We start from the raw sequence: 25760 nt of genomic DNA on the forward strand, positions 1-25760 counted from the left end.
GGCAGCGATGCACCACGCACTTTGTGCCTGTGGCAGTGACCGAGCGAAGAGCAGAGCCACGGGGACGCACAGGGAGCAGAACTGCTACGATCCAGACCACAAAAACCCTCTGAAGCAAAGTCCTGAGAGCGACCCAGGGACCTCCAGCGCCAGGTGCATCCCGGCACGTCCTGAATTTCAAGTCGTGTGAGCAACGCTGCATCCACTCCTGCCAACAGTCTCTTAAACGTGCAGCAGTGCACTGTCTACTGACGAGTAAAGCCCTGTTAACAGTGATGAACGAGAGCAGAGCTGTGCACCCAGCAGCACACAACCCTGGGAGAAGGCTCCTCGGGCAAGATTTGGTTTTGGCACAGCTTGCCTCAGACTCCTCTAAGAAGGATGGGCAGCGCGTAGCACAGCGACCCTTTGAGCCAACAACCTGCTACACGGCGCTCATTTGGCTCATTAGGACGGTTCAGTTCCCGTGGGCTTAACCCCACGCTTAAATGAGACACACACGGCACTCGAGAAGACCCAGCTCAAATACGGACACTGATCTACACAGCGAGACGCTCGTAAAGCCCTGATTTGCCTGCGTTATGCTGCTCTCAGCAGTTACAGAGAAAACCTCAAAAAAAGAAGGTGCACAGTGACGCCGTCATCGATCTGAGGCAGCGGGAGGACACAATTCTGGCAGCAGAAATTGGGAACGTGCCCTGTGGGTAAGCACTGGTCGATGATGTCCCCAGCAAAATTACCTCCGTGTTTCAGAAGCAGGGGAGCAGAGAGCAGGGGCACAAATCCACAAAATGCCTACGTGTGCATTTTTCACCGTGCCCTGAAGCCTCAAGGCCAGACCAAGATGTTTGATGGCCAGGCCACGAGCAACCCCAAAGCAGGGACCCCCCTGCAGCTCCCATCAACCCCAACCCAGGCCGTGACAGCTCCCCAGCCTCTGCCATGCAAACCCAGCAGCGCCGGCCCAGCACCAGTACAGCCCCGTTCCTGACAGAGAGGACCTGGGGAATTGCTGACCAAATTCCACCGGCAGTGGTTTAGGAGCCAAGCGTAAACCTGGATGCTGAGGTTAGGGCACGGTTCTCAAGGCTCCCAATCGATTTCTCATGAAAACACCAATTCACAAGAAAAACTTTTGTCCAAAGGAAAAAAAAAATGGAGACAGGCTTGTGTTTCTAATCCAAATGTACTTCTCTTTATTCAAACCAGGGGTAATCACTGGTTAGTGCAAAATGCACCTAAACCTTTTTGCCTGAGGGAAATCTACATCTGAACAAGGCCTCCGTTAACCCCTACCAAAATCCACAGAGGATTTGAAAGCGTGTGAAGCCCAGGTCTAACGCTGCGCTTCGTAAGTGACTCTGTGCGTCAACAGGTCTGCACCTGCCCCGTTACCGGTTCTGCACCACAGGTAACAACAGCAAAGCACACTCAGTAGATTTCTTTGAACTCCCAGAGTTTCTGAACCATCCGCCCCACCACTCGTGTCAGGAGCGAGGGGCTCGCAGCTTACCCTCACTTCCAACAGTGCTAACGGAAACCCTGTTTTAAATTAAAAAATAAGCCAGCATACATAGTAGAAAATTTCTCTTAAAAATTTCACAATCTGTAAATGTATATATTTTTTTTTTTCTTTTAAACATAAAAGTTTACAATATACGGTAAAACAAAGGCTCAGGAAAAATAATTTCAAAAAAAAAAAAGAAACCTGAAGTTTTGAATTAAAGCTGAAGACATTTTTAAAACCCTGTAGTTTGAACCAGTGACATTTTCTTTATTTGTGCTGATGGGTTAGAGAAAGGAAATTATTTAAAAACTGCAGTCCAAACACCCACAGCTCTGCCTTCAGAAGCCATCTTCCCCCACCCCCCCCCAAAAAAAAAATAAAGTAAAAGAAAGATGCTGTTAGGTTTTTCTTCCATCAAGTATGTGATTGTCACAAGTTCAGAAGTCTGGAGTCGCGGGGTTCGGCCGGCCCCACACCCGTGGGGGCAGAGCTCCCTGCCCTCGCTAGCGCCTGTACGGGTGGAATCCTTGCACGTTGTGGTTCTGTCCTCGTCCAAAACCGCTTCCTCCTGCAGGCGGGCCGCTGGATGGCTGCACCGAGGGGCCTCCGTAGGGAGGGGGCTGCTGGCTGGGGTCAGAGAAACCTTGTCCAAAACCACTCAAGTCTTGTCCATACCCTGGGGAGAAGGGGAAAAGGCAGCAGCGTCAGCGTCCAGCACCGTCCGCACGCACAGCGCAAATACAGAGGCGCGAATTCACACCCTGGAGCCGCTCCCTCCCCCCATGCAGGGCCTCAGGAGCGATCGCCCGGGTCTAACGCATTCAGAGAAGCGGCTGCTTTCAGGCCTGGCAGTTATCGACCTTCTACACAGGAGAGATGGGCAAAAGCAGAACTGGGAAGGTGTGCAGAAAGGGCAGTTTTCACCTCTGAGGTAACCCTACTCGGGCTGGCAGCTAAGCTACCGTGCTACGGCTGTTCAGGAGCTTCAAGTGGCTTGCAGGTTTGCTGGCAGCTCACTCTCAGTATTTCTGGTTTGGGCTGGGTGTTTAATAGGCTGAAAGCTGGGACTGTCAGGGTCAGCAGAGATGAAGTAGCGAGGAAGTTTATCCTGAAATCTCACGGCTGTTGCACTGCGCAGTTCTCAGACCCTGGCTCTGCAGCCAGCTTCGCCACCTTCCTTCGCGGAAAAGACACGCTGGAGAAGGCGACCTTGAATTCCCTTTTCAAAAAACAGAGTGCTGCTGCCTGAACGTGTATTTCAGTTAACTCATCAGCCCCCCTTTCAAGGAATGCTCAATTTAAAAAGTGTGCATTAAAACACAAGGGGGCAAAGTTGGCAAAGCAGCATCTGGAAGGTTGCAACTCTTGCACCCATCATGCACTTTGTAATGGAGCCCTTGGTCCACAGCTGCCTGCAAAAAGACCTACAATCCTTCCCCAAAACTTGCTGCGTGGGCAGGCAGGAGGACTTTTGTTGCACGTGCAAAAACCAAAGCTCCATTTCAAAACCTGATGCCCTGCTGCTACTGCAGGTGGTGGCGGATCCCTCTACCCCAGCTGAGGAGCAGCTGCAGTCAGCAAGCAACTACCGAGTCCTTCCCCACGTCCCCTCCATCACCTGCACCCAGTTCAGGGCACCTGAAGCCTGAATGGGTCCTGTGCTCAGCTGAGGTTTATGCTAACACATGCTGCAAGTTCACATTCATCTTCTTCTTCCCTGATCTGAGAACCAACCTCTTCTCATCCTCTCCTGCACCATCTCTGCCCACCCAGTGCGGCTGCGACCGCTGCTCTGCCACAGACCGGACACGGGACAGGTTTAGTGTCACAGAATTTGGGGATAGGAAAAAGGGGGAAGGCAAAGACTTGCTGGAATCCTTGCTGCCAATAAGACAGACAGCTGGATGGAAATCAAGAACACAGAGAAATTGAGAAATTGAATAAAAGTGCCCGTAATTAAATAGGACTCTTAATCATAACAGTGGCATCAGTGGAAGCCTCTGCTATGAAAGATGGTATTAGGGATCCTAATTACTAAGTACATTTCTGCAATTCTGCTTCTCTCTATGCAGGCTTAGCTCTCTTAATCCAAAACAAAGTCTCTTAGCATGTCTTCAGTATTTCAATTTCAAGCTCTGCCTGTCTCTCAGGACTTGCTACCACTAATGAGTCTTAAAACACATCTATCACAGGCCTCTATTAGCTCCAAATGCTAATCCAGTCATTTTTTTCAGACAGAGATAAGCAGGCAACCAAAAATACAATTTAAATGCTTGCCAAGGGGTGAGGCTTGGAGTGGGAAAAAAAAGAAATCCAGTTATTCTCACTGTACACTGCAGTGTTACTGCATTAAGTGGTGGAAACCACAGTTCTCCGTTTGTTTATCACAAACAAAACCTACAGCATAAACCTGAACAGCCAGACATTTCGGTACATGTTGTCTGCCCCTGCTTTCCTAATCCCTGCTGCAGTTTGCACCAGCAACTCCCAGTGAAACACAGAGCTCACCAGCCGTCTTGGGGACCCTGTGCCGACCGGGCTGGTTTTACCATCTCACACAAGAGCCTGAGCTCAGATCGATTACATGGGATAAAGCCTGGCCAGGGCAGCAGCTGGGGAAGCAGCAGCAGCATCATTCACACTTCAGCTGATGAACGTACAGAACTGCATTGCCCTTACTCACACACGGAAACATTTGAGCCACACCGTTCCCCCCACCCTCTTAAGAGAGACCCCGCAAGAAACATGAGTTCATTTCCCGAAGGCAGATACATCAAGAGCATTGGTTGTAAATAGGCACCACCTACCTAGGTTTCTCACTGCTCAGCCTGACCATAAGAGTGTAAACAAAGTATTGGCGCGTAGCCTGAAGGGTCTTGAGAATAGGTACCCAGCCCTAGTAAGAAATGAGGAGACCAGGGTGACGAACCCCCAGACAGCCCTGTGCAGAGATAATTTTGCAGGGTGAGGGAGACACACCCACGTTAGTGTTTAATTACTAGTGCTTACATTCATCCCGGCTGTAAACAGAGCAGCATTTAAGATGCCGTCAAGCCAGGACAAATCTTAAAATGCCACAGTGATTAGATAACTCAGTGCCTCTTTAAAGCCCATAAGCTTTACACATTTATGTAAATACATGCAGATCAGCTAGACTACCTATTGTACAGCACTGCTGCGGCCTCATTTGCGATCACGCGAAGTGCTCAGGTCTTTACAAAAGTTCAGAAGGTTTTACACACAGCTTTATGAACAGGTGGGTGATTCTGTGCTACTGCAGCGTATTAAATACCTCTACCCCTGTCAGCTTGCAGGCTAGAAAAGCACTCTCGAGGCACAAGACTAACTGCACTCATGGCTTAAACAACTAACCTTAGCGTTCCTCCTCAGAATGCAGTACTACACACCTCTTCCTCCCTCCTCCCTCCCTACCCAGCACTCTTAATTAAGAGCCTAAATAAGAATATCTGAAATATTTCACTGGCAAAGGGGCTTCCTAGAATATACAAGAGGCAAGTGGTACTATACACAGATACCAGAATCCCCCCTTCCCCAGTTTTCACAATGTTGGAAAACGGATTCTTCCTAAACTTCCAACACATCACAAATACTGTCTCCCTGCTGAATATAAACGATTGTGCACAGATTCATACTTCAGCAGGGCCCACCCCATTTCAAAAAGGGTCTGCAAAGAGCCAAGTTCTGGCAAGACAAGAAAAACTTCCTTGAGTCACAAGGGCAAAGCTATCTATGAAAACAACTGTGTTTATAGCAAACAAACGGAAAACCATTTCAAGTTCATCAACATGAGAACATACGCTTGCTTTATAAACACGTCTGAAAGACTAATCTTCCTTCAGAGTCTGTTTTGCATTTTTGGGACTTTGAAGAGTATCCATTTAAATAACTTTATGAAGCGTTCATTTCACGAGCAGTTTCTGCAGACACTTTAAATGAAGCAGGCAGGCACTAACGTACATGGAGAACTCGTTCAATTGAGTGGGGAACGGCTGTCATCTGTGGGCCTACTGCATGCAAAAAGCTCCCTTCAGAAGTCAAAAAATGACCAGTTACAACCTGTTCCCAAAAAAAAAAAAAGCAGTATGCCACAAATAGCTCTTTGGGGAACACTGCTCAAAAATAGGGCTGAGTGGAAAAGCAAGGTGAGGTCCCACTCGGCTTCCCCAGGGAGGAGCAGAAATTTCACTCAGGAACACCACCACCTGTCTAGCAATTTGGTTTTTGTAGTACTGTCTGCCTGGCTTTCAACTTGACACCTCCATGTCTTCTGTGGGCTATCTGGAACAGTTATCTGCACAGCACAGGTAAGTGTTTCACACTGCAGGCAGAACTCTAACCTGAGATAGACAGGAAAGGAACGGGGGACAGAAGGCAGGCAGCTTGGATCTTTACGCCCTGTGCTGCTTGCCTCTCGATGCTGTTCTTACTCAAATCTGCTCTGCAATCTGATCAAAGCCAGTTACACACAAAAAAAAAAGACTACAAGCTCCATAAAACTATTGGAGAAAGAAGTTTTAACTCCAGATTCAGGAAACTTGCAAATTAGTACCGTATCCTAGCAGTGCACATGTCCCTGCAGACTATTGCACAGCATACCAGCAATGGTTTCGAGTTGATTAAGAAAATACCCACTGGCTAGAATACTGCATGATTTAAGGATCGCAGGGGAGCTGGTGGCTGGCATTCCCATCCTGGAGAGAAGTGCCTTCAGCGTTAGCAAACTGGTTCTGAGCACTGACTTCCTACCCAAGTACAAAAGAAAAGCAGGAAGTGGAGAAATCTCAAGCTGAGTTTATTTTAAATGTAGTTACTTACCAAACTGACTATAAGGGAATTCCGGCTGAGCAGTTGGGGGTTTGCTCATGTCCTGAGTTGCCTGAGATGGTGGTGGTGGTGGAGGAAAAGCGAGTGGTGTTGCCCCTGGAGTGGCAGGTGGAGGGGGTACTCCAGGAGGGGCAAACTGGTCAGGTGGAGGAGGTGGTGCACCATAACCGAAACCTGGAACATGAGGAAAGCACAATTCACGTGAAGAGACAGGGGTGAACACCACCCTGACTTCTTGCTTGGATTTAGAGCACAAAACAGTTTTTTAAAAATACTAGTAAGGCTGTTAAACCCAAGCGTTCGTTAAGCTGGCCATGTGTAATTCACTCACACGCTCTGGCAACAACTGAGCTAGAAGACCCCAACAACAAATCTGTTGTGAAAAATCTCACCGCCAAGGAAGGCTACGGCCACACCAGCAACGAGGTAACGATAAAGTAGAACAAGGGACCAAACTCTGTGCACTCACAGGTGTATGTGAGAGACAGGAGGAGGAAGCCAAATTGTTCGAGGTCTTGAGAGGAAGAAAAGATATCCCAAACAAATGATTTCTTCAGAGCAGAACAAGCTACCTGAGATAACTGTGTGCCATTCTCCGCCTTTTTTTACACCAGGTTGGTGACCAGACTTTGCAAAAGGTGGCCTAATGGGGTGGGTGCTAAAATCCTATTTACATTTCCAGTGCCAGTTGTGACCTTAATTCCTTAAGCTCCTCTGAAAATCCCAGCCTGTGTCTAGCCTGGGTCACCATGCAGTAATCTCTACATTTCCTCTCAGATGTTGTAATAAGGGTACACAATAAATCTAAATTCACTTAGCAGCACAGATTTAAACTAGAGGACATAACAAATTATTACTGCACCCAAGGAAAAAGTAACCTAACTCCCTGACAAAAATACAGTTAACTATAGCTCAGAATACACAATCTAAGCAAAACATCCACGGATAGAGGAAACGTAGAGGAAAAAAAGAGAATCCAAGTCCAGAGAAAGGTGACCAAAAGCTGAAAAGCGCATTTGGGTACTCGACTTCCTGCAGGCCACTTACTAAATGGTGGAGGGGTGCCATAGCCCTGTGGAAATCCTTGTGGAGGGGGGAACCCCCCGGGAGGTGTAGAGACGATGTATGAGGTAAATGGTGGTGGTGGTGGAGGAGCTCCTCGTCCTGGAGGAGGTGGTCCATATCCACCTGGAAAAGGAAGAGAAACCGAAAACTAAAGCAGCTTAATAATGCAAAGGTGCTGCTGAAGTCAGCATCCTCTAGATGGGGTAAAGCTGTTTGACAGACTGCAGATGCAGTCTCAGCCTTCTATGAATTCTTTCTTAGGGAAACATTTGTCCTTCAAGTATCCCTACTGTAAATAATTGCAGTTTAGAACATAATTCCTTGATAGCAAATTATTCTGGTTGGCAACAGCAGGATGTATGTCAGCTCCCACTACTGATTTGTTCAGAATACACTATCCTCTCCTTCGTTCTTTCAGGATAAATTCAATCAAGCTTTTAAATGTAGGTTAAACACTACAGAAATCCACAAATTGCTGCGGATTCTTAAAGAAACTGCACCCTTGCTCAACAGGATTTTTCTTTTCAAATCGGTCTCATATATTGTACTTACCAATTGCCTGTCCAGCTGGCACCCACATCCCTAAAACAGAACAAAAAAAGCACTTATACATGCACTGAAGCTCTATACTATGGAACAGGAATGGCTGAAAAGAAGCTGCTCTTGCTCTGGAATAGACTGGGTGCCCTCCCAGGGTCCCTATTTTTACGGTCAAGAAATAGCCCTGGATTATTTCTGAATATGCAATTCTGAAAAGACTCTGAATCATTCAGCAAATAACGCATGGAAGAGATGGCACTCCCCAAACTCAGCTGGAGCATTCAAGGGTGCGAGCGTACCAAGTGCAACAAACTACACTAGTATAAAGAACAAAACCAGTGACAATCACAGCAGGCTACGCATCCAAAGCGTTTTTAATAGACCAGTAGGTTTATCCTAGTTATTTCTGAAGTTGTTGAACCATAAAAACATCATCATCTGCATTCATGGCAGCATTAAGGTTGAAAGACAAATGCATTTATGTTTTACATTAATCTTTCCAGTTGATCAGATATCATTTTCCCTACAAATAACCACACTGAAAATAATCTAGTATCTCAATTTGTGCAGTTGCAGATTAGCACATCTGTGCAGAATGTCAAAGCCTCAGCTGCAGCTTTCAAGTTAATAAGCACCATGGGGAAACAAGCAATCCCTCCGCCGAGGTCTCATCCATCCCAGCAATCGCCGAAGCCGTGACACTGCCTTCAGCCCCCCAGGTGAAAATTTCTCATCTATCAGAGCAAGCAAGTTCTGTTCTGTCAAATGCAACTCAATTATGCCACCACATTTCTCCATAAGTTATCAAAACTGTCTTTGGATGAACTCAGCATATTTATCCCGTCTTCAAAATCTTGTGGGGGTTACAGTCATCAAACCCAAACCACACGGCTGCTCCTTTCAGCCCTGAAGGGTTCAAGCTAAATCAAGAAAATTATATGCAGTAAGTGCTCCCCTGCACCACTGCTAGCCCCATAGCTGCTTGTTATTTTTCCAGGCTACATTAAGCAATAAAATCTGAAGACAAGACCATCTGTTTTTCTCTTAGCCCTTTCAAATTTTACTTATAGCTTTCTTTGAAAATGCCTCATCCTTGAAAAGCTATATTTCAACAAAATCTTTCATTAGGCAGGCCACAATCCCACAGCTGGAGTCACAACTGAGCTGCTGAGCTTTCTCAACACCTCCTCCATCACCAAAAACCAGCAGGAAGAGGCAGCACTAAACCAAACAGGCAAGGCACTGCCCAGCACACATGCCAGACTTGGCACAACTGCTGCCCTATGAATCAACGTTTTTTGGGAAAAGGAGTGAAGGAACAACCTCAGCAGACGTGGGAAGGACTGATGTGTGGAATTGCAGTTCTGCTGTCCCTGATCCAGCACAGCCATGGCATTGACAAACCTGGGAACGCCGTCATTTACCGGTAACACCAAGTTAGCAGCACGCTGGAAAGGCACGACTATCAGGACAGCGCCCGAGATGACCAAAGCAGTACCTTGAGGGCCGTATCCTTGCTGCCAGGTCGGAGGGGGCTGCCCTGCCCAGCCGTTGGCAGCGCTCGGCATGATCCTGCTTCCCCACTGACTGGCACCGGGCGGGCCGGGAGTTTGGCTTTTGCTATCGCGAGGCTCTGCACGCTTCACCTCCACCTGAACAAACAGAGGCAGCACTTAGGAGAGACGGGGCAGGTAACTCACCCCCCTTCCCTTCACACACACCCTTAGTTACACTTAAGGCTACACTTAGCATCTTATGACTTATGTCTAAAGACTTAATTATTAAACTTAAGGCCAGTAATTTAAAATGTTTCTCAGGTACAATATATATGATGGTAAGACATTACAAGTCCTACTGTTGAGGCATTTCAAGTAAAGCATAGCCTACAAAATCACTTCTGTTTCATCACGGTACAGTATTCATTGGCTTTAATCTTAAAACAGCAGTACCCTCTTACAACGGCTCTTCATTGAAAAAAGCATAATCCTTTAAATTCTTTATATACTACTTTAACATTGACGGCAGGAGTAACAGAGATGACATTTTCTGTAAAACAAGAGCTTGGAGTAAAGAGCACACTCTGAAAAAGGGTACTAATGCTTTAACCATTCAACACGTTTGGGGTCCATTTGGAAGTCACGGTTTAAACCCACCCCATCTAACTACAATTTCAGCTCTGCTCATACCTGAGAAACACACACTTGTTTGGCTTTTTGTCTGTTTGGTTTTAAACTTAATTTTATTTAAATGTCTAATGGAAGATAAAGACTTACCTTCCCCAGGCTAACGCTTAAAGAATCTCAATTAACTCAAACAATGTCAGAGGGAATGGATGTGATAAGAGAATCTTACATTACATCTAACAAAAAAGTAAACAAACATGCAAGTAATAAAAATGGACAGTTGAGTCAATAAGAAGCAAATCTTCATACTGTGTTAAGTCAGTGACAAAAGCCCTCCTGTTTTTAAAATTAGTAAGCCACAGCGCTTAACTTATTTTATTCAAAGATAAAATGTCCTAGTGTTCCAAGCCATCGAATAAGTGCATTTGACCTACTTAAAATAAGCTGCACATTCAATATAAACCTCTCAAAAAAAAAATCCAGTTTCTGATTTAATGAAACACTCTCAGCACTCATGCATGCTGAATTAAAGTCTTTTTTATTTTATGATTAATTTTAATGGGTGCCAGAGTACAAAGAAAATAAATCTCAATCATCAATGGGCCTGAGTAGTATGGAAAATAAAGTATTCAGAATTCTTCCTGCCATGTCTTAAAACCCATTCATGTCAGAGAACAAACAGGAAACAGCACAAGGCAAGGACAAAGCCCCCCGCCCCCCCAGCGCAGATGCCCCAAGGACACCAGACGTGGCAGTAACCAAAGCTCTGTCAGCTGAAGGCCCTTCCAGAGAGGGACCCAGGGAATTTTTCAAAGGCCTCAAATTAATGAGTCTTAACACATTTGCCTTGAGGGGATTCAGATACTGCTTACAAAAGCAGAGTCCTTCTTGCAATTTTAATTTTTTTTTCCCTTTCAACAACATACGGATTCAGTTCAGCAATACCTTTTTAATTACCAAAAAGATAGATATACCATTTTTAAAGTGGGCATTATTAGTCAATGAAGAGAGCGGAGTATCTGGAGCTCATTAATCTACACGGAAGAATTCCATTAATTTTTCAGTGCACATTTGGAAGCAGTGAACTGCCAAACTGAGGACTGAAAAATCCCTGTACAATATTGCTAGCACCGAGGTTAAAATTCTACACCTGCCTAAAGCCCACCAAGAAATGAGGCGTTGCCATTGCTCCTAGCTGGAAAAACACTGCCTGGTTCTGCTTTTTATGTCATTGAAAGGAAAAAAAAAATTAGAATATTTCATTTTGGTACTGAGAGTGTTTGGGAAACGACGGAGAGCTCTGAGTTAGCGCTGGTGTAATTCTGCAAAGCGGCAGCACCAGAGGTGACATTCTGAAGGCTCGCACAGGGCTCTCCATCCTCCCCCGAAACCTCTCCAGACGTACGGCCCTTTGCTCCTATTTCTATGTCTGCTGCTTTGTGATCTGACCTCTCGTCTTAACTGGCTCCTGGAGTTTAAGGCAATTCCAAGGCAAGATCAGAGAATGCATGGAGGATGTAGAGAACTCATACACATACCAACGTGAATTTACTGCTGCCACTGCATCTACTCACAAACGGGAGAGCAACTGCTCACAAGAGGAAAATAGCATTGATCGAGAACATGCACTCATGTTCTGGATCACACAAACACTTCATTCGCTTTATTTCCACTATTAGGAAATCAGCCCACCCCTTGACCCCAAAACAAGTTCATAGGAATAAGAGTGTTTTGCACTGCATAATTAACCAAATGTGAGTATATACCCTGCTAGCTACATAAACGCGTATGAAATATCAGCACAGACTTTAAAAGACAATGCAAAATTATACGATGCAATCATTTAAGGCAAGTGACAGTGCTCTTGTGTTTCCTTGAAAGCTGGACACTCTAAGAGCAGCAGTTTTAACGCTTGCTTTAAAAACTGATCTATTGGAAACTGCAAGGACTTTAATTTTACCAGTACTTCCTGTGGTTAATTTTTCTTTAAGTCCTTACTTTCTTTGTCTAAAACTTGGGTGCCCTGCAACAATTGACTTTTAGGTGCTTTTTTTTTCCCCCACAGGTACAAGCACGTTCCTTGCCAAGCAACATCAAAGCAAGCCTAAAAAATTCCTCCCTATCGAACACCCATTTGCTGACAACACAGTATGAAGATGAAACAACCAGAGGTCACTTAACTGCATTGTGGTTAAATACTATATAGAGTACGTGGGTTTGTATCAAAGTTTCACAGTAAGTGACCCAATTTTTAAAAAACCAATCCTTCACGATGTTTTTTTTCTTTTGCTTTTTAAGGTTAAGATTATAGAAAGTAGATTTTTTTCACACCACCTCAAAATTGGAGTATCAAATACACATCTGAAGGAGTGGTAACTTAAACCAAGCCTTGAACAACTCGGATTTCACTGGGATTCTCATTTTCCAACAGCAGGGAACAACTCACTTCTGTCCTGCGCCTAAGCCATGCTCAAAGCCGAAGCAGTCACCACCAGCCTGGGGTGATGGAAAGCTACATGTGGACAGAGCAGCCCCCCAGGCCTGTCAGCACAAGGCCTTACCCAAAACACCCCCCCCACAGCCTAAACCTCTCAGGCTTTCATGATCTGTCTCTTCTCTCTCACCTGTTTAAGCAAACTCCAAAGACTTTCCCCACCTCCATGGATAAAGCCTCGAATTTGGACACGGATACTCTCCTGCCTGACTGAATCCCTAACTTATTCACCAGTGAAATTGCTAGTTGCCCAAGACTTGCTTCTTTCTTAAGGTAAAATAAAACTACAACTACACACTTTTTTGCCCATGATGTCGTGAAAATGCATGTTGACAGCCTGGTCCACTGATTGTTCGTCCTCGAAAGTAATAAATCCAAAACCTAGCCAACGACGAAGAGTGAATCAAGGTAGCAGGGTGTTGTGACACAAAACAGGATGATGAACAGTATTAGGGGCGGACCAAGGGTTCAAGCAGGGGTTTCAGATAACCGAGACTTGTGTTAATTTTCAAAAAAAGTCAATCTGAGAAAATTGCAATGGATACTTCCTGTAAGTCGGCACTGAATGCCTCCTCTTGGTTTCACACATGCAATGTACAAACTGAGCTCGTTAACTTAGCTTTTAATTTGGTTTTATTCCTAACCCACCTACCAGGAAATGGAAAAAAAATGCTAATATAGTCATAAATATATCTGTGCCACAAGATTAAAAGCAAAATACTTATGGGGACAGCAGATTAAAATCAAGCAACTTTGCTGCTCCTATCTGTGATTCAAAATAGGTGCCCAAGGAAAACCTATTGTGCCCCTGCTCCCCAAAGCTGCAAAGCAACTTCCTCCCAACCCTTATCCCCTCTGTCAATTTGGGACTATTTTCTGTGGAAAATAAGAGAGTTGTCTTTGAAATGTAGCTATTAAAGCATGAAAAATTTTACCACTCCATGGATGAATGAGAAGCTTCAGAAACTAACAACCTAGATCAGAGGTTCTCAAGTTTCCACACCTTAGAAAAAGCACAAATAGACATTATTCCTTCCAAACACGGCAACCTCTGCCAACTAAAGCCATGTTGCTCACACAGAATGTGATACTTGCCGCCATGTCCCTTCATCTACTTTATTTCTTGTATTTCCTGCTGCATTTCTTTGGGAAAATCTATGCAACACTTTTCAGCCACTCTTTTTACCCCAGACACCGCTGACTGCTCAGACCCCGGGGGTGGCTCCCTCCCTCTTATCTGACCAGAGATGCGGCAGCTCAGCTGAATCCTGCAGCCTTGGGAAGGTTGTGGGGAGCGCCTGGTGCCTGCAGAAGATGCCAGAAAAGGGGCAGAGGCCCAGGACTAAATTGCTTTTTGAGGTCACGCTTTGAGAACCACTGCACTTAGGTTGTAGCTGCTGGTACTGCCGAGAGAGTGGCAAAATAGTGGTTAATCTCACAGAACACGAGGCTGGTTCATGCCATCAACCACTCATTGCTGGCTTAACCACCGAATCCCAGGACAGGGAAGAACGCATGCAGTACATAAACTGTGCCATTCTTTAGATTAGCTAAGGGTAGAGCAATAAAAAATTAGAAAAGAAAAACGAGGTGCGGCATCAAAAGCATATATGGAACATGGATGCATTTCTGCTTTTCTGAAACCCAAGATTTCCCCCTTGGTTTGCATTTTGCTTTGCAGCTAGTGCTGACAGCAGCCATATATTGCTCTAAAGCGTTAAACAGAAATACAGTATCTCTAACAGTTAGTGTCTCTCTGAGCTTATCCAACTGGGTTGAGTAAGCCCAAAGAGGCCTATTGTAGAAAAAGTTTATATATATAAAAAAAATACACAAAGATACAGGCCAAAATAGATTCCAGCAGGTCAAATTCTGCTGTCAGCAACAAGAGCAAAAGACATCACTAAAATAAACTTAAAATAAAAAGGAAAAAACTTTGCATTTCCCACACACAAGAGACTGGCAGTATAAACGAAGTTTTGTTGGCCTGTGATGAAAGCAGCCTCAAAATTGAGAGCAGCATTTCATCACAATATATTTGTCTGAGGTTAACTAGAAATCGAAGTATTAGAGCAAAAAAAGAAAAGTATTTGTATTTCCATCACACATTTAGTATTACAGCCTTTATCTAAAAAGGCATGGGAAAGAAAAAGGATGGATACCACCTACACACGAAGGTTGCTCCTTTACCTTGATTTCAAGAAGACTGAGGAGGGGAACAGACTATGGTAGGGGATGGGGTTTGGAGGGGGAGGAGTAAGAGGTCATTGAGGAAGCCAGAGAATAAATAATAAAGAAAAAGTATTTAAAAGGGCCAAACACCACAAGATAAGGAACAATGAAGAAATTGGAGTACAACACACAGCAAAATCCTAACAATAGGAAATTTTAAGTATAGTAAAAGTGATTAAGTCATCATCCAGTAGCTTTTTTTTTTTTGAAGGACAGGACTTTATTGAAGACTAGAGAAACTAATTGCATTTAGCAGAAATCCAAGTAGACTACGCTGGTGTGCAGCCAAGGGGAGGAAGAGAACAAGACAGCAAGAACCTGCAAATTACTTCACAGTTGTTGGTTTAGCCAAGAATAGAAAGCACGAGAAGCAGAGACTGCAACAAAGCCACAGCCTCTTTTAAGATGTAACGAGGCTGTGCTGGTGCCGGGGACTCTGAAAGGAATTTTGATGAGAGCACTGCTTGCAGGAGCGCGAACAGAAGCAGTCAGGGATGCGGGGAAGCAGTGACTTGGATACGCAAAGACACGCAGGCAGCTCCTCAAGGGCACGACTGCGGCTCTGACACTAACCCAGAACCTGGCTCCCAGCGTTCCCGTGAGGAGCTGGAGGGAGAGGAATGCTGCAGGGATTAGGAACGGGGCGAATTTTTCCCTCCTCCTACCAGCAACCTGGGAATGTGCCATGCAGGAAGGGATCTGTTTGAAAGGCAAGGACAGCAAAATTAATGGAAGAAGGCAAAATTCAGAATCATACAAGTAGAAGGTGGCAGAGAATTGGCCTTTTAAATTTTATGAAGATCTCATCATTCGGGTATCACGTTAAAAGGACAGCCGTATAGACCAATTGTGCTCTATGCAACAGAATAGAGACCAGAAAGAGAAGACAAGAGAAAATGTGATCTGGGATGCAGGACCAGGAGTACCACATACAAACCAGGAGCTTCCTAGCACCCCCAGGGACTAACCAGGCCGTTTTGGGCAATGATGATTAATTACCACAGGACACAGAAGAACAGGACAGAAGAGAAAGGCAGAGCAACAGGACTCAAGGGCACTGGTTAAGAAGTTAGATGAATTAAAAGGAGGAAGTATCCCTCAGCCCATTGCACACTGCATAGGGACAGACCCGTTTTCGAACCTGCCCAGGAAGTGGACCCAAACCCCTCTTTTATTTATTTTTTAGTATAGCTTTAAGCAGAGAAGCCATTAATTGACAGCAGGATTAATCCAGACCAGGTATGATGTTTTAGTACCTTTTTGCTTAGAGGCTGTAAGGCTGGGATTAAATATTACAGAGATATGGATGATACAATAATTACTGAAATATTTCAAAACTTCAGCCACAAATTAGACTCAGATGACCGTATCTTTGTCTCCACTGCCTCCTCTATTTAAAATCAGATGCTCTAGGGCACTTAAATAGATGATAATTTGTGTTCTGCTTAAATAAGTATCTGTTGAAAGAAGATTAAGACAGCTAAAGCAAGAAAAAAAAAAAACAAATATATTGAAACTTCGTTTACACTCCAATAAAAGACAAAGCCCGTCCCTCCTCTGACTGTGGAACTGGCCTGTACCTCTGTGATAAATTATCACCTAGAGAGAAGAAATCTAAAGAGATATCGTTAATCACAGTCAAACAATTCACAGAGAGAAAAGAAAAAAGAAAAGAACTTACTTAACATTACCATACTTTACTATGAAACACTTAAATACGTCACTAAGGATGTATGTCTAAATTAAAAATAAAACTAAGACTTAACAGCTTAATAAATATGAAGTGAAGAGTATATTTCTTAATGAGTCAGAAGAGAAATGAAAGTTCAGATGGCAAACTATTCTCTAGCATGTACAACATGCTACGAGGTGGTCAGTGCAGCTACGCTTCATGTATTTCAAATATTGCCTCTTCCTCGTCAAACAGATGGCAGATGCAATGGAAGGTGATGACATGAAACTTGCTTCATATTTTGACCAAAGGTACCAACTTGACTAAACAGTGAAACTGCCAGTTGTTTGGTTTTGCTGGGTTGGTTTTTTTTTGATTTAGAAAAGCAGTCTAGCATACAGGGATTCTATGTCCCAATCAAAATATATAGACTTGCAAATTATTTTTTACAGTTCAAGAAGTATTTTTCTTTCATTTTAAGTGAAGCCATTTAACCAAAACAAAAAGCATATCATGGATGGATTTGGTTCTAATCCCATGTTCAGACGTACTCTGAACCAGAGTATCCCCCCGCATGCAGTTATGGACATCAACATTACCTTTCACGTGGAACAGGAGGAAATTCTGGTTTTTTCCTGTCCCCGCAATAGCACCATGAGCCACAGGAGTGGCTTGAGAATCAAATTTCATTCAACTAAAAACCTAACAAAAACCCTATAAATGAACATGAGACATCTGACTGTCAATGCACAGATACCAACTAAAGCTGCAGATGAAGTCTGGACTTGAAGTGGGATTTGCCCAGTGAACTGTTCTTTTTCCTGAGGCAACGTAGGAAAAAAAGTCTACCTTTTCTGATGGTGTGAAATAGTTTGCCATCTGACTATAGGAGAGTATGAAGAAATTTCAAGGACAAACTAGATCAGCCTTTACCTCGGGGCCTCTGTTTCTCTGCGTCATAGATCATTACAACTTCAGTGACCTGGAAGAGAGAAGGGAAATTCTACCAACTGTGCTACCAGGGGAGCGTTACAGCAGTTCCTACAGCCTGGCTCCCCGCACTCCATCCACACAGCGCAATTAACTGCTCCGTGTAGCTGTCAATACCAGGCTGTCCTCGCACAGCACACACTAATTGGGAATATTGCTCTTTATGGGAGTTCAGGAAAAGCCTGATTTCATCTGCTCTGAAAAGCTGCTACATTGTGGCTTTTTAAGGTCTCATCACACTTAAGATTTTAATCTAGCATCAAGGTCGCTACACTGTTTATACCCACACTAGGGCCTATAAAAACACCCCAAAGATTTCTGGTTTTCAACATGCTATTTATCAGTGTAGCTTCTTAAAAGATTACTTTTCCCACTTATAAACATTTTCACACTCAACATGAAAAGCAGTTTTAACTCCAAACACATTTAAGAATTTGCACAGCTTCTCTGAATTACTTACGAGTATCAGCGTGGCACAGAGCACCAGCAAGAAAATGATGCTTTAAATAGCATTACAAAAAAAAACCCTTAAGTTATAGATTATTGATATCAGAGCATTTTAACTTAAAGAAAGAAAAATGCAAGCTGTTCAAAGGTTTCAAGATTTTTTTCATAATAAGCATCACAGAGCTACAATTTAAACAAAACCAGAGGTGCAAAATTTATGTCAAAGGCAATATTAAAACGGCTGAAAGGAACTGCCTTTAAATTTCTCAGATGCAGAAAAGAGGTCACAAAAACGTGTGATCTCACATCTTCGCCTTCAAGTCAACCTTTGACTATTTTTTTCTAGAATTGCCTGAATTACCTTAAATCTGATACAAATTCACCTTTTTCTTACAGTTAGAAAACATACTTGTCAAGTCATTACACCATACACACTTGTATGTATCCTCTTGGATGCTAACAGCCGATATTTGGGGATTATGCCATGTGACAGTGCCAGATTTCCCCACTGGTCTGGTTGAGTCCCCTCCTTCACACTGCTCTTATTTACCACACAATTACCACATCCACGAATCAGCGCCTGCTTTTGTAGCTCATTAAACACGCTACATTGACTCCCCAATTTCTATACTATTGTTTAAATTCTACTACTTACTTTTAAAGGCACTTACACTCAATGGCTGTTGCCTTCTATTTTTGGAGAAACATAACCCTGCATCTCCCAAGCCATCCAGGGATCAGAATTGGAAAGCCAAAAGTCTGTGAGGAAGAGCCTTTAGAAATTGTGCTCCACAGCTGTGGAACGTGCTCCCCTATTTCTGTTTGCAAGTTTACTGCAGCCTTTCAAACTAAAGAAACAGTTGTTAGCCATTGCCTTTTATGTATTTTTTAAATTATCTTAATCGAATTTTAAATACAGTACTGTTGATAAACTCAGCCACTTGATCTTAAGAGAAAGGTGATTTTAAAAAAACATATTCTATAAGGTGAGTAGTAGTTTGTCTTTAGAATGGAAGTTCTAGGGACAACAGAACTCGGCTGATTCCAAAGATTATTCAAAAGCAACTCCTGCTACTAAAACAGTGGCAAAACACTGCAAAATTTAGCCTATCTGTACATGTAGTCAAAAACAAGGATCTTAGATATAAGTTCAGTGAAGTACTCACTGTTCCCCTCTCCCCAAAAAGCAACAAAAAGTTTTTAATTGAGTTGTAAATTATCAATTGAAAAGAGAAAAAAAAAATTGTTCTTAAGCCAACTCAGGAGCTTTGGCGAGAAGGGAACAGAACAATGCACCAGGTAGACTTAAACAGGAGGAGACAGAAGTGGCGGAGTAAGTTACGTATCAGAGCAATAGCTGTTGACAAACAGCAAGAAACATTTCAAGATGATGAACGTTTACTACCGTTTATCACAAAACGCTTTAATATGTCCCTACAGCAGTTTGTCTAAATTAACCCAAAATTTGACAGCTTGATGAAATCTGAGAAAAGGCAGTGGGGAGGGAAAGCATCTTGCAACCAACTGGTAACTGCCATCACACTGAATGACTCACCACTCCGAATTTCTTGAAGTATTCCCTGAGCTCTGTCTCGCCACAGTTATGAGGAATCCCACCAACAAAAATTTTATTTGATTTATTGTTATCGCTCCTGGATCCTTTCTGCTAAATCAAGGAGGAAAAAATTCAGTCAGAAGGACAATAAAGTTGGCTACTTCTATCGTTTTACACTTACACATGAACAATGGCCTCTTGCGGGTTGAGGGGAGCCATCTCCAGGCTTGAAGGCTCCAACTCATTAAAGTGAAGCAACTGCGTGCTCAGAGCTCAGAAGTTTAACATTCACAGTTACACCCCTGTCTCAGTTCCTCAGATGATCAGAGAACCAGAGACTGTGCTCTGAGGCCATTTATTCGTATTTCTAATGAAACAATTAACCTGCAGGATGTGAAGTAGGGTGGAAAAGAGCATCAGTGCTGTGAGTGCACTTCTAGACACTTGTTTCAAGATTTGAAGAGCTCGATTAAAAGCATGGCTGAGAGCTTAAGAAAATACCACACCCACAAACTGAATCTTAACGCAAACACAAAATGCTGGTTAACACTGTATTGTACTTGGAGTCTTACCACGGAAATCTAAGTAGGAGACATTTTTCAGCAATAAAATTTACACTTGAGGCCTGCATACTGCCTCCCGATTTTAAAATATGGATATAACCCAAGTGAATCCAATTAAACTGCTAGAAGGTAAGCCAAAAGTTGGAAAACAGGCAGGATCCTTACCCATCCTTCCTTCGGTCGTGTCCTTTCTGGCTGCATCCCCCTAGGTGTACATGGCTTTGGATCAATCTGGAAGAAGTTCCAGTTTGGTCAATATGTTGTTCCAAAAGTTACGTGTATGGCAGCTGAACACAGCACTGCTGAAATCCAGCTCCCCAGATCAAAGTTATCATCAATGCATCACTTCACAATGTGACACAAATCATTGAGTTAGAGCTGTCTTACAATAAATAATTCAAACCAACAACCAGGTAACTTTTACAATATCCAGTCTGCAAATAAGAAACCAGAACTTAGAACAGGTCTTTGAAGCAGTCTGGAGCAGAAAGGAAGACAAGACACAAAGGCAACTTACATTTCGGCCATCTAACGTATGAGGTCTGCTGGCCAGTACTGTTCCCACACAGTTGGGATCTTTAAATTTGACAAATCCAAATCCTCGAGACTGGTTTGTTGTTTTGTCTTTCATTATTACACAGTCTACAACCTCTCCATACTGGGAGAAGTAGCTACGAAGTGTTTCTGTTAAAATAAAAGCATATATTAAACAGAACCCGATATTAACTTCACCAGGCTGTGCTCACAATTATGAGACAGAAGATAAGCAAACAGCTAAACAAGCTCAAACTCATCTTTTGAAAATGATGACATTTGACTTCCTCTAAACAAATGGTATATACTGTTGTATTTCTCATACAAAAGTAGAGTAATAGTAAACCAATGATAAAAACAGTCATCTTCTGAGTTCACAAAAACTTTGAGTACCAAAAACTGATACAAAAATATAAAACTAAAAGGGGTTACCATATATTTGAACTCTCTCTACAGAAAAGTTAATTCATTAAGAGAAGAAAGCAGTACAATCTCATCCGTTTCTCTCCCCACAGTGCTGGCTGTTAAAAAGCCGCGTATCTGTGCATTGTTTGCTGCTGACAAAGGCCTGGCCAACGACTGCAGAATACACAGCTTACCTTGCGTTGTGCTCCAGTCTAAGCCACCCACAAACAGCTTCCTGCAAATGAAGCACACAGCAGTTTTAGCGTGCAAATACAAAATTTCAGTAAAACTGGAAGAGCGATCCAAGAACACCATTATAAAGTCATCCCACCTGGTTATCCCTGCTCTCTAGGATCCCTGTCAAGGCCTGGATCACTGTCTCCAAGTTACTTACACAACTTCTTAGCAACAGAAGAAAACAGCAGTGGGGGCCATGCAGCTCCAATTTAAGGATGAAAACAAAATCCCCAACTTCTGAGATAAAGCAAACGGACAGAAAGCCAGACATCCTAGTTTAAATACCCAAGTCCGGTCCATTAGCTGTTTTAATCCCAGGTTAAGGATCAAGATCTGTGAACAGTCTTGCACTAGGCCTCGAAAACCAAGTTCAAAGAACAGTTGGGCTTTCCTATGTCCATCTGGTACCCAACACCGAATGTTACCAGAAAGACAAAGGACAAACAAAATACATTAAAAAATTATTCTACAAAAACACACCAGCAACACAGCTGCTGCAGCCCTTTGTAACAGGTGTTGTAGCAAAAATAAAACCAGACTGAAGTTTACACACCTGATGTTGCCATCTCCTGCATCTACAGGCATCGCCATATGAAAAATAATGCCAGCAGCTGGAGTTATTTAGTACCAACTCACAAATAATAAGCAATGTAAGACTGCCCTGGGATGATGTGGCCAACTTTCACATGCCACAAGGTCAGAGCCCAATGGGAATCTCAGCTGAAAGAGCCAGACTCCACAGGAGGGAGCACTGGATGCGATGCAATGGTTGGATTCAGGCATCACATGAAATTTCTGTACTTGTTCTCCAGCTGCGTAACTGGGTGAAACAGAAAGTCTCCGAGTTTTTTCCGTCCTCTCATCAAAAAAGCCTACGACAGCCCTCAGGCTTCCTCACCCCTGCGTTCTCAAAGTCCTGTCCTGGTAAAGAAAAGTCCTTAAATTCCTGATTAAAACAGACAAAAACCTTCAGCCATTCCTTTTGTGGACAACTCCCTGGCTCAACTAGAAAGACCAAGCAGAATCACTCTCATCTGCCATTATCTTCCAGCTAAATGAAAGCAAAAGTAGAACCAAGTTCAAGTCTAAGACAGAAAGCAAACTTGTGAGGCCAGTACTAAATAACAGAGTAGCACCAATTCAGCAATTAGTTGTGAAACCATTTCACACTCTAGGTTAGAAGTATCTCCAAAGAGATGAGAAAGTCATGGCTAAAACCCAAACTGAACTCCACACTTAAAACTTGAGTCCAATCTGCATCAACTCATCTTCTGAAAAGAGCACCCAAATCTGTACCATTTCATGTCAGAGCACGCAGAAGTACTCGGGCAAGTGCAGGAAGAAGAGCAGCAAGATGCCAGACCGCCTGCTTTGCAACTCTTTATCAGCTTTAGGGTGTGACAAAACTTCCACGCAAAGTCATTTACCCCATAATTAAAGGTTAGTTCAAAGCCACCTCAGCAAGAAGCACCAGCTCCAAAGCTCTTCTGGTGATAGCTTTGGGGGTCTGCACAGACAAGTGCTGGGACAGTTTATCTTTGGAGAAAATAAAATCTTTTTCTCTTATAAAACCTCAGAGAGAGGAACCGCAATCTGCTTTGTCTTCTACTCATCCCCAGGTATATCCCAGTACAGCTGCAGCTGAGCCGCGGCTGGGCATTAAAGAACCCTCACTTACATGGGCAAAATCGAGGTAAATTTTATTTCTAAGTCACTAGTTGAGAGCTGACAGAACTCTTGTCTTAAAAAAAAAAAAAGGACCAAGTGTTGAGGAGAGATCATCAATGCACCTTAAGGAGGAAAATAGCTGCAACGAGAGTCCAGTCTTCACAGCACTGCAGGAGACAGCGGCTGCACCTGCTCCCGCATTATCCCATTGCGTCTGATAGCAGCCCAGGCAGGAGTTCATCCATTACAGCCCCTCTGAAAGCTGCCCTGTTTTCTGTTTGTGCCTCACAGGATAACAAAGTTTCGCTCAGGGATATGGAAGCTCCCTCCAACTCCCTCCACCCGCAAAGAGCCTGCTGGTGGCAGCGGTTCAAAGAGCTCAGCCAACAGTAACAGTAGCCCATCTTCAGCAACAGGTCATGCGCTAAGCCGCACTTCAGTCCTCACCACACGCAGACTCCCTGGTACCTTTGACTGCCCCTTCATGTTTCCTCTCCACGTACAGGACACGCACAAATCTTTGCTCTTTCTTATGCCCTTATTTTGAGGGAAAATTGTGTAAGAAAGTGACTTTATTTCCTAATAACAAAGAAAACATAACCAACCTAATGCTATATTCAGATTAAAGTTTTGATGCAGCCCATGACTGTGTGTTAGCTACATTTTAGGATTTTATTTTTTTTTAACTAAACTTGATAGCTTGGGATATATGATCAACCTAAAAACACCAAGCCGCCTGCGGGGAAGGACTCCCCACAGTTAACGGTCACTGAAACCTTCCAGTTCCATTATTAATTATTTGTAGTTACCCTACATACGCTGAGAAACAAAAAAGCAGGGTTGCCTCAGGTCAGCCACAGCAGCTGTATGTAAATACACAGCTTCTATTGATAGGCACCCTATAGAAAGGCAAAGGCCAGGGCAGCCCCTGGTGGGGCTCCTCAGTGGCTTGGTTTGAGCACTCCGAGCAAATGCGAGCTTGCCGATCCCCACGTGGCGCAAGAACCCACAGTGCTGGTGTGCGAGGGCTGGAGCCTGGCGAGCCCTGGTCCCACGCACCCTCCTGGCCTCCAAGGACACTTTCTGTTCAAGCAGTTGACAGGCTGCTCGTTATTAAAATTATGCCATCAGTTTGGCCTGACATCACTATCCTCACACCTATTCACTCCACCCTCAAAAACGTGTACCTCCATAAAGCTACACATCCACAGACCAAAATGAATTCGTCCTCAACTGAAACGAAAGCAATTCCCCAGCACGAACCTGATGAGAACACAAAACACCAGCCCGTTTCTTGCTGTGATCAGTACGACGGTGTGCACTGTACCCAGCAAGTGAAAGGCACCTGAAGCAGCGTTTCCCCATTCCAGAGCGGAAAGTGGAATAATTACTCTTCATATGTATATATAGTAAGTTTTAACCAAGTTTCACAAACCCATGAGTTCTTCAACTATTTCCTGACAAAATGTTACCTGCTAATTTATTCTTTTCTACCATACATGTACCTGTCACTGAAACAGCTAATCCCAAAATTAGTAAGAATGCACACACGGGTATTTTAAAAGTGCCAAAACTCAACAGAAGCACAAACTCTTGGTCTACGTAGAATAATCTGGCAGTTTGGTTAACGTCCATCATTTCTCTTAGCGCAGTCCCACTCGGCCACATCCCATAGGGCAGATCTCAAGATCAGCACTTTCCTTTCATCCAAAATAGTCCCAAGCACTAATTACAGCAAATAACACTCACAAGGCCCCACCTACTCGCATCAACACGGTTGCAAGGCCTACAGCCTTCCAAAGTATGATCTTCCCTTAACTTAAAATCTCTGTCTAGAAGAGCGGTTAAATTCGTAACTTCCTACCAAAACTTGCATCTCCGGACAGCTTTCAAACAGCACTTCCTGCACACCACCACAGGCAGCCGACTACAACTGCAGTTCAGTCTCCGCTTTTACCTTTCCGTTTGAGCATTTTTTTGGGGGGGCGGGGAACCGGACAATTACCACCTCTGATTAAAATCCAATCCTTCCAAATCTGATTACAACTCGGAAGGATCAAAATCTAAGCAGTCTGCAACTGGGAGCGAGCTCTGTGACAGCTGGGCCTGTTCAGGATGGAAGTTGACATTACCACAGCGGCACACACAAGTCTGCTCATCAGGCCTCTTGTAAAGCACCAGACACTAATCAAGGCCCAGGACCGAATAAAAATACTTTCAGTGCAAAACCTGCATATTTAAGCATGCCTTGTGCTATACGTGTTGTTTGTGGCAATGTGTTATATTCGAAACAGTTACCCTGCCTCTTGCATTTTAAGACTGTACAAATTAAGAAGACATAGAGTAGATAAGCAGCTTACTACGCACCGGAGGTAGCACAAGACTGGTACACGGCCACCTTCGGTTCAAAAAAGGTGACCAGTTACAACGTGCCAAAATTCGCAGTGAAAGCTAAGCAGCCAATCGTTTGGCTTTTTGATTTTTGCTGTTTCCAGTTCTAACGTGCCAAGGCTACAGCCGTGTAATTTAAATGTCTCTAGGCTTTAGAATCCAGCACTGAAGAATACTGAATTCACCCAAGAACCACCAGCCCTGTGGCAGGCTGAAAGCCCCTGGAAAGCCTTTCAAGTGAAAGCAGCGCTTTTCTGACAAATCCAGCTTGAGCACAAGGGCAGCGAGCAGGAGGGGAAGTTCCGAAGGGCAAGGGCTCTGCGGCGTGGGGAAGGGCAGCGAGGGGGAGGCTCCCAAAGCCTTTCAAGTGAAAGCAGCGCTTTTCTGACAAATCCAGCTTGAGCACAAGGGCAGCGAGCAGGAGGGGAAGTTCCGAAGGGCAAGGGCTCTGCGGCGTGGGGAAGGGCAGCGAGGGGGAGGCTCCCACCCTCT

The 25760-nt window shown here is 43.9% G+C and overlaps 1 protein-coding gene across 1 annotated transcript; it reads right to left on the reverse strand.

Moving 5' to 3' along the window:
• Window positions 1-1172: 1172 nt before the first annotated feature.
• Window positions 1173-21794, reverse strand: DAZAP1 (DAZ associated protein 1). Its single transcript, XM_010194835.1, has 12 exons — window positions 21763-21794; window positions 21167-21207; window positions 20551-20717; window positions 20199-20264; window positions 19471-19581; window positions 17412-17460; window positions 12873-12955; window positions 9456-9609; window positions 7970-7999; window positions 7400-7540; window positions 6344-6526; window positions 1173-2183 (listed from the first exon to the last, which is right to left on the reverse strand). Exons 1-12 carry the CDS (start codon window positions 21792-21794, stop codon window positions 2011-2013), a joined length of 1230 nt encoding a protein of 409 aa, XP_010193137.1. The 3' UTR covers window positions 1173-2010.
• Between the last annotated feature and the right edge of the window lie 3966 nt (window positions 21795-25760).

This window comes from Mesitornis unicolor, unplaced genomic scaffold, assembly GCF_000695765.1.
Source record: "Mesitornis unicolor isolate BGI_N332 unplaced genomic scaffold, ASM69576v1 scaffold19651, whole genome shotgun sequence".
In the NCBI taxonomy this organism is placed as follows: domain Eukaryota; kingdom Metazoa; phylum Chordata; class Aves; order Mesitornithiformes; family Mesitornithidae; genus Mesitornis; species Mesitornis unicolor.

What these genes read in the sequence shown, in the direction of transcription:
- DAZAP1 (XM_010194835.1), bottom strand. Translation starts at nt 21,794, where the DNA reads ATGCCTGTAGATGCAGGAGATGGCAACATCAG. An exon ending in ACTTCAAGAAATTCGGAGTG is followed by an intron (nt 17,461 to 19,470) that starts GTGAGTCATTCA and finishes TCTCTCTTCCAG; the next exon opens with GTCACTGAAGTTGTAATGAT. An exon ending in TGGCACCCCTCCACCATTTA is followed by an intron (nt 6,527 to 7,399) that starts GTAAGTGGCCTG and finishes CTCATGTTCCAG; the next exon opens with GTTTCGGTTATGGTGCACCA.